Source organism: Cydia amplana, chromosome 16, assembly GCF_948474715.1.
Source record: "Cydia amplana chromosome 16, ilCydAmpl1.1, whole genome shotgun sequence".
In the NCBI taxonomy this organism is placed as follows: domain Eukaryota; kingdom Metazoa; phylum Arthropoda; class Insecta; order Lepidoptera; family Tortricidae; genus Cydia; species Cydia amplana.
Genome location: NC_086084.1, coordinates 3692760 through 3710998, shown reverse-complemented (window position 1 = coordinate 3710998; position 18239 = coordinate 3692760). Strand labels below are relative to the sequence as shown.

At 36.2% G+C, this 18239-nt stretch overlaps 1 protein-coding gene across 1 annotated transcript in view; it reads left to right on the top strand.

Annotated features, from left to right (window-relative positions):
* The first annotated feature begins 1136 nt into the window (after window positions 1-1136).
* Window positions 1137-18239, top strand: part of LOC134655400 (putative phosphatidate phosphatase) — a 95342-nt gene continuing 78239 nt past the window's right edge. The window contains exon 1 of the mRNA XM_063510861.1: window positions 1137-1395. Within this exon, the coding sequence (XP_063366931.1) occupies window positions 1284-1395 (112 nt within the window). The 5' untranslated portion in view covers window positions 1137-1283. The remainder of the gene's footprint in view (window positions 1396-18239) is intronic.

Here is an 18239-nt window from a genome sequence, read left to right as displayed (position 1 = left end):
TTTCGCGGTTATTGAATCGGTAGGTACCTACCTACATACATAATATATTTTTGACATCAAACGTTTCTACTCCAATGAGTCTGCTCTTTCTACTGAATGAGAAGAGCGGAGGCGACCAAAGACCCATTCAATATATTTTTTACTGCATTTTTCCAAAAAAAATTAAAGGAATGCCGACCGTCCTAATAATAGTAATCGGTAGCTATTGATGACACCTGCGCGATCTATTATAATGAATCAAATATACAATTTTGAACCCTGCTCCCTGGAAATAGGGAACAAACCCTATATAGGGATTATTTTAGGTACTAAAGTATGAATGGGATGGGATATTAGCCGTGGAAACACAGCTTTTAAATGTTTGTGACGAATCAATCAGCCAATGGTTAGGATTAGAACTTAGAACTAAGTACCTACTTTTTATTCACTAAGTACTAAGTAGACGTTTTAAATTAAAGTTGATCCAAATTTACATATAACTGAAATGTCTTAAATAAATTAGTTTAATAGGCAATATACCTACTATCTATCCATGTATTATTTATGAGGCATTATGAGTATGAGGCACTATAATTTTAAGGAATTTCCTTCCTGGCGTTGGCGTGGCGAACATTTTTGTTTGTGTAACCCTCGTTTATTGAAACCCTCGTAACGCTCAAGATTCCACTTGTAGAACTATTCCGATTTTGGAATCTTAGTTATTTGTTTGACAAGGAAGCAAAGTTACATAGTTGACGAGCGTAGCGAGTGGTTCGAAAAGTGGAATCTTGAGCGTTGCGAGGATTTCAAGGCACGAGGGTTAAAAAAACTTTTTTAAGTTTTGATTTATATGAATATAACCACGTAATACGTGTTTTTTAAATAAATTATGTTTATGTTTATACTTAATCATCGTTTAAAAGTCAATTCTACTAGCCAACACAAGGAAACAACTCAAAATTTGCATCAGAATACTTTACCACACATGTGGATAAAATGCGACTATCTCATCAGTTTTTGAATGATCAAGAGAGCCTTTATCATTTATTTTCTAGAATATCACATAAGTAATGTTACCAAATGTTACTTTACTACTTACTCCACTCGAGTGTAGTGAACTTCGTAAACGCGCCGTCTGTCCGATCGCGCTGACACCGCAGTCTGCGCGCGCACGCGTTTCGTGTTTGACGTGTGGCGTGTTGTCAAAAGTTCAAAACGCTCGCGACACTCGTACCGATTTCGTAACGTTCCGTGCTAGTGAATTTCAATATTTACCTTTGTAATTTAATTTAAAAAGACTTGTAATGGATATAAACGATCGAAAAGTAAATTCGCGTACGCATTCGATCACAATGAATCGTGATTCCAAGTTTATTTTCCGAAAAATCATAATGGATTTCGCCATTCTGTTTTGCAGTAAGTTTTCTGCTTTATTATTCTTTTTTTAATGAAGTCGGCATTATTAAGGTTAAACTGGAATAATTAAGGTATTGTGTGAAACATCAGTACATGATTATTTTGCAATATTGTATTGCAGTTATTATTTAATGTGCTCTTGTTATTTGACTAGAATACCTATTGCAATTTGCAACTAAACACTTCACGTGCATCTTCCACATTGAATTTTACTTTTTAGTACCTATCGGTAAAGTTTATAAACTCCATATTATTTCATCTTACAATGTATATTACAAGTTTATCAGAGTAACATATTTGTCATTAACATAATATCTTATATCATAACACAACTGTCATTAAATTGAAATAAATGTCTATTAATTAATTGATTTCGTTATCAGCCTACTAAATAACATTGTACTACAGTACAGTTGTACTTTAAATACCTAGTTGAGTTAAAAATACCAAGCAAATAAACTAAAACTTAAATTTTTTTTACTGTTTTATATCTTTTTAGGCGGTCATGTCATAAGCCTTAGTAAACATTAGTGCAGTAACAAACACTCAGTTATCACATTAGCGTACAATTTGTGCACACATTGCACGCAGCACAGAGGGGCTTGTGTTAGTTGTGTTACAGTGCAGCGGGATGACCCTGTCCTGTTGCTTTCTGAGAAACTTATCCCATTGCCATCACATTCATTGCTAATTTGCTATAAATAAGTGCAGTTTTGGTATCAACTATCAACCAAATCTTAAATTTAGGTAACTTTTATTGTATCTGAGGTATTTTTTGGTTACCTGAAAAATGAAAAAATGTTTATTCGGTTTAGGAATTACTTATACAGTTGTAAGTGTTGGCGCCTCTTTTTAAGTAACAAATACCTGTGTTAAAGGCACAGCTACCTATTTTAATAAATAAGTAAGCTTATTATGCTAACTATATGGCTACCTTTTCTTATTAATAATATGTAGTATGGGAGCTGTGGTTAAATTAATTATTAAGTTATGAGCTCAATCAAAAAATAATCAACCTCAAATCTTTTACAAATAAGTTTTTGCAATGCTTGCTTAAAAGTTATCTTGAATGACCCTAAGCTGACACTTTTCTCGATGATTATAGGTAATACAGTATTTAGGTACTAGACGCTGTAAGATACTTTTTTTACGGACTAGAATTTAAGTAATGTTTATATTGATCACATACTGATTTCCTCGATGAGAAGATATCTGATAAGAGATATGTCTATTTGTGGCTTTCATCTGAAATTCCAACAGGAATTGTTACAGAAAGGTCCTTATTGCACATGAAGCGTATAAGGGCCCTTCTCTGTTGGAAAGCCACATTTAGATCCTTGTTTGTAGTGTGTATAAAGCCTTAGTACAGTCAGCAGCAGAAGTTGCTAAGCGGGCGAGCTGTTCAAAATTACCTTAACATTCTCTTATTATCTTAACAAGAAAGTCACGTCAAGATCATTTTGAACACCTGGCCTGCTTAGCATCCTCTGCTGCTGACTGTACATAATTGTAATTTATAAAACATTCTGTAGTGATTTCTTTTATTAATTGGGCCTGGATTAATTTGGTTTAATTCTGCTATTAAACAGATATTTGTTATTGGTACTTATGCATAAAACATGTTTTAGGCTAAACAGTTTAGTTAGGGGGAGTCTGGGATACTTGCCCAGTGCACTATCAGGATATATATCTTTTGAATCTACTGAAGAAACTTCCACGAACGTACAGGCTGTGGGCATAGCTAGTTTAAATAAAAACAACATAAAATATCTAAAATTATTATGTGTAGGTAAATATTATTGTGTTCCTCTGCTGACTGTACCTACCTACAAACTTACACACCAATAATAGTATTATGTATAAAAATAACATACAAGTGACAGCAATATTCGAATGCCATATTAGGCTAGAAAACCTTTTGTATTGCGGTTTTGTGTAATAATTATAACGTCAACGCCTAACATGACACTGAAGTGAAATACTCCTATTTTTGACTTGTGAAATTTCCCAGGTTTTCCCTTAGGCTAGTTTTTATCTTTTCCCGGTACCGGGAATACCCGGTTTTCGACATACAAACGGGAGCATTCCCTAATTGAATGTGTGCGAGATAGTCGCTCTGGGGAGCTACCGCCAGCAACAAAATTAGAAAACGTTTTTCTGCGATCTTGCCACAAATAATGCAAGGGCGATAAATACGATACGAAAGGATACGAATAACGTTTCTTCGATTTCGGTCTTCGCGGTAGACATCCCGGCGCCTGGCAGCCCTAACGGCTATGGGACACAGTTTTTAGGGTTCCGTAGCCAAATGGCAAAAAACGGAACCCTTATAGATCATTCATCATGATCGTGATTCGTCATGTCTGTCTGTCTGTCTGTCTGTCTGCCCGTCTGTCTGTCTGCCCGTCTGTCTGTCCGTCCGTATGTCACAGCCACTTTTCTCCGAAACTATAAGAACTATACTGTTGAAACTTGGTAAGTAGATGTATTCTGTGAACCGCATTAAGATTTTCACACAAAAATAGAAAAAAAAACAATAAATTTTTGGGGTTCCCCATACTTCGAACTGAAACTCAAAAATTTTTTTTCATCAAACCTATACGTGTGGGGTATCTATGGATAGGTCTTCAAAAATGATATTGAGGTTTCTAATATCATTTTTAGGGTTCCGTAGCCAAATGGCAAAAAACGGAACCCTTATAGATTCGTCATGTCTGTCTGTCTGTCTGTCCGTCTGTCCGTCTGTCTGTCCGTCCGTATGTCACAGCCACTTTTCTCCGAAACTATAAGAACTATACTGTTGAAACTTGGTAAGTAGATGTATTCTGTGAACCGCATTAAGATTTTTACACAAAAATAGAAAAAAAACAATAAATTTTTGGGGTTCCCCATACTTCGAACTGAAACTCAAAAATTTTTTTTTCATCCAACCCATACGTGTGGGGTATCTATGGATAGGTCTTCAAAAATGATATTGAGGTTTCTAATATCATTTTTTTCTAAACTGAATAGTTTGCGCGAGAGACACTTCCAAAGTGGTAAAATGTGTGTCCCCCCCCCTGTAACTTCTAAAATAAGAGAATGATAAAACTAAAAAAAATATATGATGTACATTATCATGTAAACTTCCACCGAAAATTGGTTTGAACGAGATCTAGTAAGTAGTTTTTTTTTATACGTCATAAATCGCCTAAATACGGAACCCTTCATGGGCGAGTCCGACTCGCACTTGGCCGCTTTTTTCTAAACTGAATAGTTTGCGCGAGAGACACTTCCAAAGTGGTAAAATGTGTGTCCCCCCCCTGTAACTTCTAAAATAAGAGAATGATAAAACTAAAAAAAATATATGATGTACATTACCATGTAAACTTCCACCGAAAATTGGTTTGAACGAGATCTAGTAAGTAGTTTTTTTTTATACGTCTTAAATCGCCTAAATACGGAACCCTTCATGGGCGAGTCTGACTCGCACTTGGCCGCTTTTTAACAGTTTACAAATGTCAAGCCACGTAACTTACCTACCTACCATACACTTCGCACGTAGCTATAGTTCGTTTTTTTAGCATTAGAAATAAGGTAAACAATCTTGGTGTGTCTTTTAATTGAAAAACACATTTTAAAAATAAGTTACGGCAAATATGTAACAATTACGATCATTTATATTCTTCTGCTTTCATAAGTAATAGTTTTTGATTTTAAAAAAGCGTTTTTCAATTAAGTCACGTCAAAATCGCTTACCTTCTTGCAAGTTCTTTCTAATGCTAAAAAAAAACGAACTATAAGCCAATATTCTCACTTTCATTAATGCGACCACATTCATATTCATACCTATTTTGCACTATTAACAGTAAACAGTACTTACCCTCTTATATTCTTAGGGTACTGTACTTTCAATTAGTTCTCTTTTGCAGCTCAATTCGGGCAACAAATGTCACTTTTACGTTAAAATATCGTAATAATATCTTGTGGAAATCGTTCAAGAGTATCTCCAGAATCACGGAAATGTCAAATTTGACAGGCTAGATCTTAAAAATATCGTTATCGTATCTTGGTGTTGTCTAATGGACATCTAATAGTTGTCTAGTTCATATTCCGAATCGGGCCCCTAGGCAACCGGCAATCGGTCGATATTTTCGTATATCGAATAGATAGATAGGTACGCGTAATTTTGGCGAATTGCCAATTAAAATAGTAGAAATGGGCTTTGTTATATTTTACATGTCCCACGTTTTTTGGCGCACATCAATCAACTATTTGGAAAACCCTATTCAAAACATTTTTTAGTTTGTTTACAACGTGTCAAATCTATCGTCGACCGCGGCGCTTAAAAATCAAATTTCAAGACGCTTGGTGTCAGAAAGTGGCGTTATGAGACAAAATGTTTTGAAATGACACACTGACAGGACAGGCCTCAAAATTTAATTTATAGTGGCGATAGATAGATAGGACATATTATGTAAACAATAATCTGCCTATTGTAAACAATGTTGTTGACAGCACAATTAAAGTCAAGTCTAATCCTAGTTCAGGTCGCTATACGATAACTCGGACACTAGGTTAGTTTAGTAGATTTCAATCATTAAGGGGCCGGACGGTATCGGTCTGTCAGTTAGAACAAAATTTTGACAGTTCCGAACAACTGACAGGCCGATACCGTCCGGCGGACTGTTAATCAGTGGGCCCCTTAATGATTGAAGTCTATTTTCCTTAAAAGTCTCCTAAGAAAAGTCTAGGTATCTAAATGTAAATTGTATATAGTCTACGGCGACCCTAAATAAACATTATGGACGTTGCCTATCGTGAGCCCTAATAATGGCTGGCTAGGCGGTACTCCTAATACTCTATAGCACATGTGACAATAAACTTGGCCAGCAGAAATTACTCATCACTTCTATGGCCATGCGCCGTTTTATGTGCCTAATTTGTCGGGGGTCGGGGCATACGAGTGTGTACTTATGTAGATAAAAAAAGTGTAATATCCTCCAGATAACCACCCATGATCCCTCAAAGAAAACATTACACAATACGAAACTATAAATTCACGTTATCTGTAAAAAGCGTACAATGCGGTCTCTAATGTTTGCGTAGGCGTGTGGCGCCAAGGATTTTAAAGAAAAAGCTTTCGTTTGTGCAGTTATAGAGTCATAAATATACACTTGGAAGATGTTTGGAAGCAATAAAAAGATAAAGCATGGGTACATCATTATAGAGTGTAATCATGAACAATGAACATGGATATTAGGTACCCAGAATAACTTGCACTTAGATATTTAACCAATTTTTAAGTCACATACGTCCCACTAATCCATGTACCTAATCTAATAATTGTAGTATTAATGTAATTAAACAGATATTTCTTTGTATTATTAATAAATATAACCTCATGCAGGTCTAAGTACTTATTCAGTAGGGATTTTACTGTCACAAACATGTCACAAATAAGTCAGGACGTTGTCGTAAGACATGTCATGTTTTTGATGCACGAATAAGAAAATACCTTACGTTGCCTAAAGCCAAAAACTTGACCGATTTAATCTCTTCATTCATAAAACTTGTATGTGGTTGTTATATTAATAATAAAAAATGTCTCACGGCTGATATAAGCTAAATTTATTTAAAAAAAGGTTTAAATCTTGAAGCATGGACGTTAAACTCTTGTGAGTCTTGTGGAATAATAACCAGGTAGGCCCGTAGCTGACAAGCCACATCAGCTTAAGCCTGATCTTTTCATTCAGAACGAGCATATCGTTGTGGTATAACTTGTATAAAACGTTATATACCTAGAGAATACACCACATCGTGACATTTACTAAACTGTAGAAGAGGCTGCATAGCACCAATATTTTCATTAACTTCGATCTTTCCGTTGTTTTATCATCAATTAATCATACAAAGTCTATAAAAATGGTAACGGAATGGAAATAAAAATCTTGGGATACGTCTTTAAAGAATTCGTCATTCTGAGTAAAAAGAACATAAATATGTCCAGATTAAAAGAAAATGTAAGTACAAAAAGCCGCAACTTGTATGATTAACCACTTTATCTCCGTCATCATCATTACGCTTATGATGGCGTTAATGATAGAACGGCGTCGTAATGCCTCCTAACAGCAACACTCTTCATTGACCAATGTTGAACCTTATAGTATATGCAACAAGAGTTATGTAAGGTCACAGAGTAGTAATGCACTAATGCACGTTTTTATACTTGGTTTATTAAGACATCTTTATTAAAACAAGTTCTAAACTATTCCACTCATGTATGTCATGCACGGACTAGCCCTAACTTCTAGTATCATTTGACCTTTAGATTTGTACCAATCGATGACGAAATTAGCCACACTGACCTTAACTTGACATCTCTGAATGTTCCACCACTGGTCAGTCACCTGATAGGTACCCAATTGGAGGCCATGCAGGGTACAGGTTACTATTACCACCATTTTTTTCACCTGTTATAGTGTCCAACTGCTGGGCACGGCTTTTCCTGCCAGTTATTGAGGAAAGTGTCTAATTTTTTATTTATTTTTTATTTATTTATTCGGGAAACATACAGCACATAATAACACAATAAGGTAAAAGATATAGTTAGAACATAAGCCAAAACAGTTTCCACTTATAGTTATTACAAAATTCCTTTGCTCCGAGAAAGAAAGTACAATTATTAATTATTTTGAATTTAAAAGTAGAATGTAACAGTAACATTCAGTAACGAGCATGATTAAAAATATAACAAGCATAATCTAGAATTTGGAAAATACCAAGCACAATTTTTAATTTAGAATTTAGAATTTGAAATTTCAAACAATAGATACAATACAATAACAATTAGAACAAGACAGATTACAATTTTATTATTTTATTACAAGCTACGAATGAACGGAATTTGCCAAATTATGTGTTATTTTTTATTTTGTCTGATGACAGAAACAAATCTATTACACTTATGCTGGAACAAATCAATGTGTGAATATTTCTTATTGTATATATTGCATGCTCTTGCTAAAAATTTATTGTTTACATATTTTTTGCGAGTGAATGGAACGGATAGTAAAGCAGTGGACCTTGTACGATACGTAGGACATCTAAATACCACCTTGCTGAGAAGATCTTCTGAATCGATTAAATTATTTAATAATTTGTATAAGAAAATTACATCTCGCTTTTCTCTTCTCACTTGTAAGGACTCTAAATTATCGGGATTAAAAGATTTGAATTTATACTTCATACGATTAAGAAATTTTTTTTGAATACGTTCTAATGAATTGATGTGCACTAAAAAGTGGGGACTCCAAACTGTAGATGCATATTCCAAATTTGACCTCACATATGCATTATATAAAAGAAGTAACGTTGTGGGGCATTTAAAATCTCTACTTTGCCTAAAAATGAAACCAAGCATTTTATAAGCTTTAGATGTAATCTTATCTGTGTGTGAAACCAATTGAATTTCACTGTCTAAATATACTCCTAAATCTCTAACCTCAGTAACTCTAGTAAGTGGTTGGTTACCAATAGTATAATTAAATGTTATAGGGTTGAGCTTCCGCGTGAATGTAATAATCGAACATTTATTTATGTTCAAATACAGGTTATTACATAAACAATAGTTGTTCAATCTATTAAGGTCATCCTGCAAATTGATGCAATCAGCTTCGGACTTCACAACGGTAAATATTTTAGTATCGTCAGCATACAATAATACTTTAGAATTTAAAAAACAGTTAATGACATCATTAATATATATGTTAAATAGTAGTGGTCCTAAATGCGACCCCTGCGGGACCCCTGACGTAATAGGCACAAAACTAGAGGTGTATCCTTTAATAGTAACTGCTTGAGTTCTATCCCGCAAGTAAGATGTAAGCCAACGCAACAAGTCTCCATGTATACCGACCATTTCAAGTTTATTTAATAAGACTGAGTGCGAAATTTTATCAAATGCCTTTGAGTAATCGGTATAGATAGCATCAACTTGATAATTCTTGTCCATTGCGCTCAAGACATAATCAAGTAGCTCGCACAAATTAGACTCGGTTGACCGTTTATTAATGAAACCATGCTGCTGCGTTATTAACATGGGTCTAATTGTTGGGTAGAGCGTGTCATAAATTATTTTTTCAAATAGTTTAGGAAGTACTGATAATTTGGAAATGCCACGGTAGTTTCTAATATTATGTTTATCACCGCTTTTAAAAATAGGCACAATGATAGATTTTTTCCAGATTTTAGGTAAGGACCCAGACCTAAGTGAAATGTTGTAGAGTAAACATACCGGTAATGCAAGAGATTCACTGCAACGTTTTAAAAACACAGGATGAATGCCATCTGGGCCACTGCCTTTGGATTCATTTAATTTATTTAAGTATTTTTCCACCAGAGGTACGTCAATTTGGACGCTATTAATAACACAGTTTTGTGGGCTATTGACACTAGGCAAGGAAGAATGAATAGGTTCAAATACTGAATGAAAAAAGTCATTAAATAAATTAGCCGTGCTGATTCCATCGTTTACCGTAATATTGTCTAGATAGAGCGAATCGGGAATACCAGAGCTATCCTTCCTGGATTTTATAAATGACCAAAACGACTTAGAGTTAACTTTTATATTATTTTCAGCCCTAGATAAAAATAAATTGTAGCAAGAAATTTCTTCCTTTTTAATTTTACAGCGTAAATTAGAAAAAGCGTTATAGTCAGCTACTCGTCCATATATTTTCCATTTTTTGTGTATCTTGTTTTTTTTCTTAATAAACTTGATAAGATTGCGGGAATACCAGGGCGGAAAACTACTTGGTTTTGTGACGATTTTGGAGGGAACTAATTCTTGAATTATATTGTTTACAGTGGTGTAAAAGTCATTGACTGCGCTTTCGATATTATTAGTATCTAGTTGTGACTCCCAATTGATTTCCCTTAATTTTAAATTAATTTTGTTATAATTGTAAGTTATCCCGCCGTCTCCATCTGGGCCTGCCAAGTCCGCGTTTATCTTGCGGCATCCACTGAACCTTAAAAAATCTAAACGTCAATTTCAATCATAATTTTTGATAGCTCAAACCCCGACCCACGCTGTCCTATAAACTCCCGCGCAGGATGCGCGCGCAGAGTGGCAGGTAATTGCGCCGCTGTCAAAACATCCGACCTGTCAGATTAACCGTATCCGCTAAGGAGACCTTTCGCAGCCGATCTTTTTGAGACTGAAAGATTTTATTTTGGCCTTAAGAAACGCGGTAAGTATTTATGTTTGTGGTAAAAAGATGGAAATATGCTAAATTTGTGGGTATTTCTTTTAATTTTTTCTTGTAAGTATAAGAATCAAAACACCACTGATTTTTGTATGATTATCTAAGTAATCATACCAAAATCCGATTTTAATTAGTTTTCCAAAAATCTCTATTAGAAATTAAATTCATTCGCTCTATGAAAAATAACGATTATAATGTCTAAAAATTTATAATACATATTAGTGAGCGGCCTAGATACCATTCGTCAGCGGAAAAGGATGGTCGCAGTACTAAAATACTATGATAAAAGGCCTAGAATAGCCGTTCCTCTAACACAATGTCATAACCTCATTACTATATACCTAGTATACCTACTACCGTTGCTGCTTATTACATTGAGTTAGTAAAGCACACAGTACATTACTATAAAGGCCGGGAAATAAGGAACTGCTGGCCGAGTACGACATGTCGATCGAGCGCAGCGAGGTCGTTTAGTTAGGTACTTACAAGAATGGTAATTCCTACTGCGGCTTCCATAAGTACAGTGCTGCTTATAAAAAAATGTGCGGAACGCCATATACAGGGGTAAAATTGATTACTTACTAATTCGTCACAAAAATAAACCGTTTGAAACACTCTAAAATATTTCTCTCCCTGCTTTACCTTAAGGTTGACAGGTATAGAATGCCTTTTGGCATTAATTCCGCCTTTTATACAATAAGTTTGCTGCTTTTATACAAATATTGCTGGTAGGTACTTTAAATGTGATTGGTTGACAATTGTCAAAATAGTGCTTTTACAATCAAGTACACAAAGATAGCACTAATTGCACACTTAAGGTTGAAAGTGACCACAATCTAATGACTGTAATGAGTGGCATTTGTTAATGTTTTATTAATGACTCGATCGATAATGACATAACATACTAAGTATATTGTAATAAAAAAAACTAAAACAATTAAGGAATTTTAATAATTTAATTTAATGTAATGTATTAATTGTAAATGTGTTTATTAAGAAATTACTTAATAGTAGTATATTGTGCATAAAGGTACACCAGGCGGTCTAGCATGAGTTGCGTTCTCGGCGTTCTCGCGCGCGAGTCCATACTTGAAGTCGCGCTTGATGTCCGGAGTCGCGCGCGACAACGCAACTCATGCTAGACCGCCTGATTAAGACTGCAGCAGCATTGTAGCAGAGTTGCAGCAACGGGAAATGGGCCACCTTGATAAAATGTGTGACGGATTGTAACATCTAATCGTACAGCACTGCAGGCATGACAGCAACTTAATTTATCAAGAAAATTTACATTGACATTTGTCATTGCTCGTTTCCCACTGCAGCTGCAGTAGCATTGTGCGTTTGTCCAGAAACTTCCTGCCTCGCATAGCAAGACTGTGGAATGAACTGTCTGTCGTCTGCGGTATCTCTGGATACGACCTTCGAATCAAACCTTCAAGAAAAGAGCATACTCCCATCTTAAATGCCGGCATCACACTTGCAACCCCTCTAGTGATGTGTCCATGGACGACGGTAGTTGCTTACATCAGGCGATCCGTCTTCCTCCGAATGTAACCTTTACATGCGATATTTAACCACTTGAGGAATACAAAAGTTTTAAAACAATGCCTTGCTTTTTACTATTGCTGACTGTACGGAGAAACTGCAGTTAAGATTGCAAGCTGCATTCAGGTCAAAAACAATAGCTTATAATAATATTATTGCTACCGTTTCAATTCTTTCCGTGCCTATAAATCTAGATCGATTGAAACAATAAAGGGCCAGTACGATCGATAAGAAAGTCGTGAATTTATACGTAGCCTGCTATCAGATATATCAAAGCGGCCAAGCTACTCAAAAGTATCTAAACATGCACTCTAACGCATTGACAATAGAGGCGTGTTCAGAAATGGGCGAGCACTTTAGCCGCTCCGATATATCTGATGGCGACCAGATATACATAGCCGCCGCTGTAAATGCTATAAATGGTTACCTATAGGTAAACTCGAGCCTCGGGCCCAACCTATGTGCCTAACCCATAGTTTATGAGCTATACTACTCTATTTATTTCTCCAGAGACTTAACCTAAATCACTTTAGTAATATTTACTTCATTTTTAACTATACTACTGCCTTAGGTAATCAGTGTAATAACTAATAATGACAGAATAAAGCAGCCGTCTCTTCAGCAGCTTCTTCATCATCATCTTCCTCGCGTTTGTCCCGGCATTTTGCCACGGCTCATGGGAGCCTGGGGTCCGCTTGGCAACTAATCCCAAGAATTGGCATAGGCACTAGTTTTTACGAAAGCAACTACCATCTGACCTTTCAACCCAGAGGGTAAACTAGGCCTTATTGGGATTAGTCCGGTTTCCTCACGTGTTTTCCTTCACCTAAAAGCGACTTGGTAGGTTTGGGTGGTTCCGAAAAACTCATTGGTACGAGCCGGGGTTTGAACCCGCGACCTCCGGATTGCAAGTCGGACGCTGTTACCGCTAGGCCAACAGCGCTTCCAGCTTCAGCATCTTCGTATCCAGCGGTATATATGAACTGTCAACTTTTCCACTAACGTAACTGCGATTGACAATCGCATCTATCGGACGGTCATAGCGATTGTCAGTCACGTGAACTTGTCAGTCGCGATTAATCATTCCGGAGCATGAATCTAGTATTTTAACTGGATCAGGCATGAGGGGCGGGGGGAAATGACCGAATCGGATAATCTTATGCATCTTTCAGCAAGAGCTCTATTATTGTGTGTCCTTATCACAGTCTCCCATCTTTTTTTATTCCCCACCATAAATTAGTATGGATTATGGTGGGCAACAAATAAATTTGACCAATCGTAGCAATCGTCGCATTGCCTATGTTTTGTCCCTCACGGACACACGCGTATACCACATCTATTAGGATCCTACCATCTATGTTCCGGGCCGCTTTATATTTCTCTCATACATACTCAACAGCATCTTATTATGAACCATACACGTCCCACGTCCTACAGGAACAAAACATGAATGCTCATTCATTAAACCGGCCCCATACATCATAACAGACGGCATGGCAAATTTAAGGACTCTTAACATGCCATCTCTCTACACTCTCATTACAAACGACTAAAGTTCATATTTGAAAGGTTTTATCAAAGATCTGATCTCCGTACCTGTCAAGGGTTGAGATAGTGAGATAGCCAGTGTGGGTGTAGCATTAAGAAGTTATAAATCTTTAAGGGCTTTAATTATTATTTCTTATCGGATACTTGTGAGATTTTTATTTCATTAGCAGATAAGGATTATTTATTGGTTTGGGAAGGAATTGACTTTTATAGTGTTTCCTGTGTCATCGTGGATGAGGTTTTATTAGTATAGTTTACACGGGTGTCGGATACGATATGAATCTTATTTTTTTTTTCAAGTAGTTGATATAGGTAATGTACCTAATACCTGCGACTTCAAACAGTCACATTTTTTGTTACAAAGTTTCACGCTCCGAAATAAATTTTAAGACACGTCGTTGAAATACAATTTGTGTCAGAAAGATAAGAAAAAATATTGAAAAGACGTGTCGCAAAATTAACTTTCAAACGGCGGACAATAGATTATTTCTGAAACTATGTAAGGTCAAAAGGAGGCGGAAAAATTCAACTCAAAATTAAAATAAAATTGTATTTGTGTTCAAAAGAGCTTACTTTCAGAGTTATTTTGGGGACATAGGTACATGCATGAATACGAGTATTTATTGCTGGCCCGTCTGAAACACAATACGTTTTCTACAAAGTATTGTGTCATCTAATAATACGAGGGGTATTCAAAATATTCTCGGTATGAGAATGAAAACAAACAAGTACGAAAAGTTTGATATTTTTATTTTTCAATATACTCCCCCCCTATGTTCATACACTTAAAAGATCGATCAATTTTTTTTTTTAATCCCTCGTAAAAATATTTTTTATCTTTCGTGTAAAAATGCTCCTCCACTGCCGCCTTCAATGCTTCATCGTCAGAAAATTTATTTCCACGCAGATCCTTTTTAAGATTGGGGAGCAAAAAGAAGTCGCTGAGGGCTAAGTCCGGACTATACGGTGGGTGAGTAACAGTTTTAAACCCACATTCAACAATAGCTGCCTTGGCAATATGAGCAGTATGGACGGGGGCGTTGTCATGCAGAAGCAGAATACCTTTGGTTAACTTTCCTCGCCTCTTTTCTTTAATTACATCCTTTAATTGACGTAGAATGTTAGCGTAGTACTGTCCTGTGATATTTACACCTTTTTCTTTATAATCGATTAGTAATACTCCTTCACAATCCCAAAATATCGTGGCCATGACCTTGCCAGCTGAAGGGATGACCTTGAACTTCTTGGGATGAGCTGAACCCTTAATGTGCCACTGCATGGACTCTTGTTTACCCTCTGGGTCATAATGATGAACCCAGGTTTCATCTCCAGTAACTATTCTTTGCAGCACCTCATCAGGATTTTCACCGCACAGGTCAATAAAATCGGAACAACAAGCTACACGCATGTCTTTTTGAAGCCGAGTCAGCATTCGCGGAACCCATCTTGCACTTACTTTTGACATATTAAGTTGGTCATGTATAATATCATGTACGGTAGCAATAGAGAGATTGGTTACTTGTGCTATAGATTTTACCTTCACTCGACCATCTTCCAATATAAGTTTTTCCACTTTATCAATATTTTCTTGTGAAGTAGCTACTACAGGCCGGCCAGGTCTAGGGTCATCTTCAATACTCTCCCTTCCGCGTTTAAACTCGCTTGACCACTTTTGAATGGTAGATAAAGAAGGAGCAGACTCACGGTAAACACAATCCATTTCCTCTTTTATGGTTTTTTGATTTTTACCCTGTTTTGTCAAGAATTTTATCACGCATCGATGTTCTAATTTAGTTAACATTGTCAATTCGCACATGATGTTCATGTTTGTTCAGCAATTGCAGAAAAACAAAAGACCATCTCGGTTCGAATTATACTTTTTTTTAATGTCAATGAATAAACCTTAGCGGCCAGTAACGAAAGAAATTTTAGAAGAGGTCGTAAGATATCAATACCGAGAATATTTTGAACGCCCCTCGTAAGTACCGAATCAACATGAAAACTAAACAACATGCTGTTTCCGTCACACATCACATTAAACGTAATGCGATCTACTTTAGCCTAGCCTACCCAACTAATATTCTTCTCAAATTCATCCCACACTGCAATTAGGCCTCACGGATGCAACTCCCGCTTCCTCCCTATTTAGACCAATTTGCTCGCGAATTGTGGCGAAAAGTGCTAACAATTGCCGATCTGACTATAATCATAGGCGATTATAGTCCAGTCTTTTCCGCGAGATGTTATCACACTTAAACCTTATTGCCTGTTGTTAAAGTCTAAATTTGAATGATGTGATTACTGATTCGTTTGTGGAGTTATCGTAATGCACCGTGAAGCTTGTTGGTAGCGGTTTTCAACCGAGTTTAAGGGGTATTAAAGGATTCGCCAATTTTCTTATAAGTAGCTTTTGTAATAAAGTGAGGATGGGAGTTTTAGCTTGCGGGCAAGCGTTGAAAAGCGTGAAATCATGATGACTGCTGCTTAAGTTTTTTTTTTTCAATGCTGATTTGTAATACTTACGTAAGATATTTTTCAACTGTTATCCTTACTCTGTGGGACTTAAGTCCCAAGATCATGAAGTGTTTCTTCGAATCCAATCGCGAAACCGCAATAATCTAATCTCAATCTTCTGATCTCTGTCTCTTTACAGAGAAGAGAGATCTACAGATCAGGATTCAGGTCTACAGAGTACAGACAGGCAAAACCATTTTTTTTTTGCCCAAGGTAAAACGTAGAGCTTCGCGTCGCTCGGGCAATTATACAGATTGCTATAAGGTAGGTACCTATACCGAAATAAATATAATCATCAATGATCAAGTTTTTAAGAACAATCTAATGAAGACTGCAGGGCCTTTTTGCTCTTTTCTATTCTCAGCTCCCGTACGACAGTCTAATTGGGAGCCAGACAGACGACCCTACAGGCCTACACTCATATTCGCCTACATTCCTCACACAGGATGGCATCATTTATGCCCGGTAGAGCCCAATTGAGCGCAATCTGGCTGAAATGCAACTGCACTAAAGTGAACGTAATAACAGCTATTAGTTACCATGAAACTCGACTTCTACCGGCTTGCCTATTTAATTGGGATAATTTAGCACGCTAGTTCTAAAGGTTTTGTAAAAAAAGTCAGCTTAAGATGCCTCAGCTCATTTACATACCTACTCTCCCTACTTTTTGATGCTCTGCCCTAATATGTATAGCCATAGGCAATGCAGTGTATGCTTTTCTTGATGCTATTATTGCTAATAGCATCAAGCAATAATATTACTATAATTATCAAAGTACATACAGAAAAACACGTTTGACTTCTCATCTCTTTATAATCATATTAATTAATGTAATAACGAGTGTCACACGACACATCTGCTTTCCACTTTTCAGTCACATGATTGATATTTTTCAGTGACCTCTATTATTATAATAAAATAAGGGTGACAGCAGGCAACTACAGTTGCCAATAGCATGTGAGTGGCTAGAGGTGTTGACACAAACAAGGTACTGAAAAAATATATCAATATTAAGTTTTGTTTACATCTAGATAGGCACTTCATTAGTGGATGTTGCAATTAGAAGTTCTAATTTAGAACCATAATTTTTTTCGCTATAATTAAATATAAATACTTGTCATGTTAGTCATCACTGCTAGTTTTTACTTAATGTCACTTTAATAAGCATCATTATTATTCGTTAGACTATATTTTGGATATATGTATTTGCTAAATACCTACACCACAATGGAAATTAGTTAACCATAAATATCTACATTTTAACTAAACACTAGAATACTCGTAACTAAGTCACCACTTAGTTAGATTTAACATAGTGTTTAAATCACTAAAAATGATTTTTTTTTGTTTTTAACCCTTTTAATGTGACGCCTATCGTGTCCGGCGCGTCATCGTGAACCTTGTCGGAATGCACGAAAGTTGAATGTTGATAGTGGGCTGTAGTGGGGAGCTTCAGTTGTCGGTCAAAAGGTTATCCATTTTCCTTCGTAATTCAAGTTACTTACCGATCCGATGGTCGTTAAAGAGAACAATAAAAAAGCGGCCAAGTGCGAGTCGGACTCGCCCATGAAGGGTTCCGTATTTAGGCGATTTATGACGTATAAAAAAAAAACTACTTACTAGATCTCGTTCAAACCAATTTTCGGTGGAAGTTTACATGGTAATGTATATCATATATTTTTTTTAGTTTTATCATTCTCTTATTTTAGAAGTTACGGGGGGGGGGGGGGGGGGGGACACATTTTACCACTTTGGAAGTGTCTCACGCGCAAACTATTCAGTTTAGAAAAAAATGATATTAGAAACCTCAATATCATTTTTGAAGACCTATCCATAGATACCCCACACGTATGGGTTTGATGAAAAAAAAAATTTTGAGTTTCAGTTCGAAGTATGGGGAACCCCAAAAATTTATTGTTTTTTTTCTATTTTTGTATGAAAATCTTAATGCGGTTCACAGAATACATCTACTTACCAAGTTTCAACAGT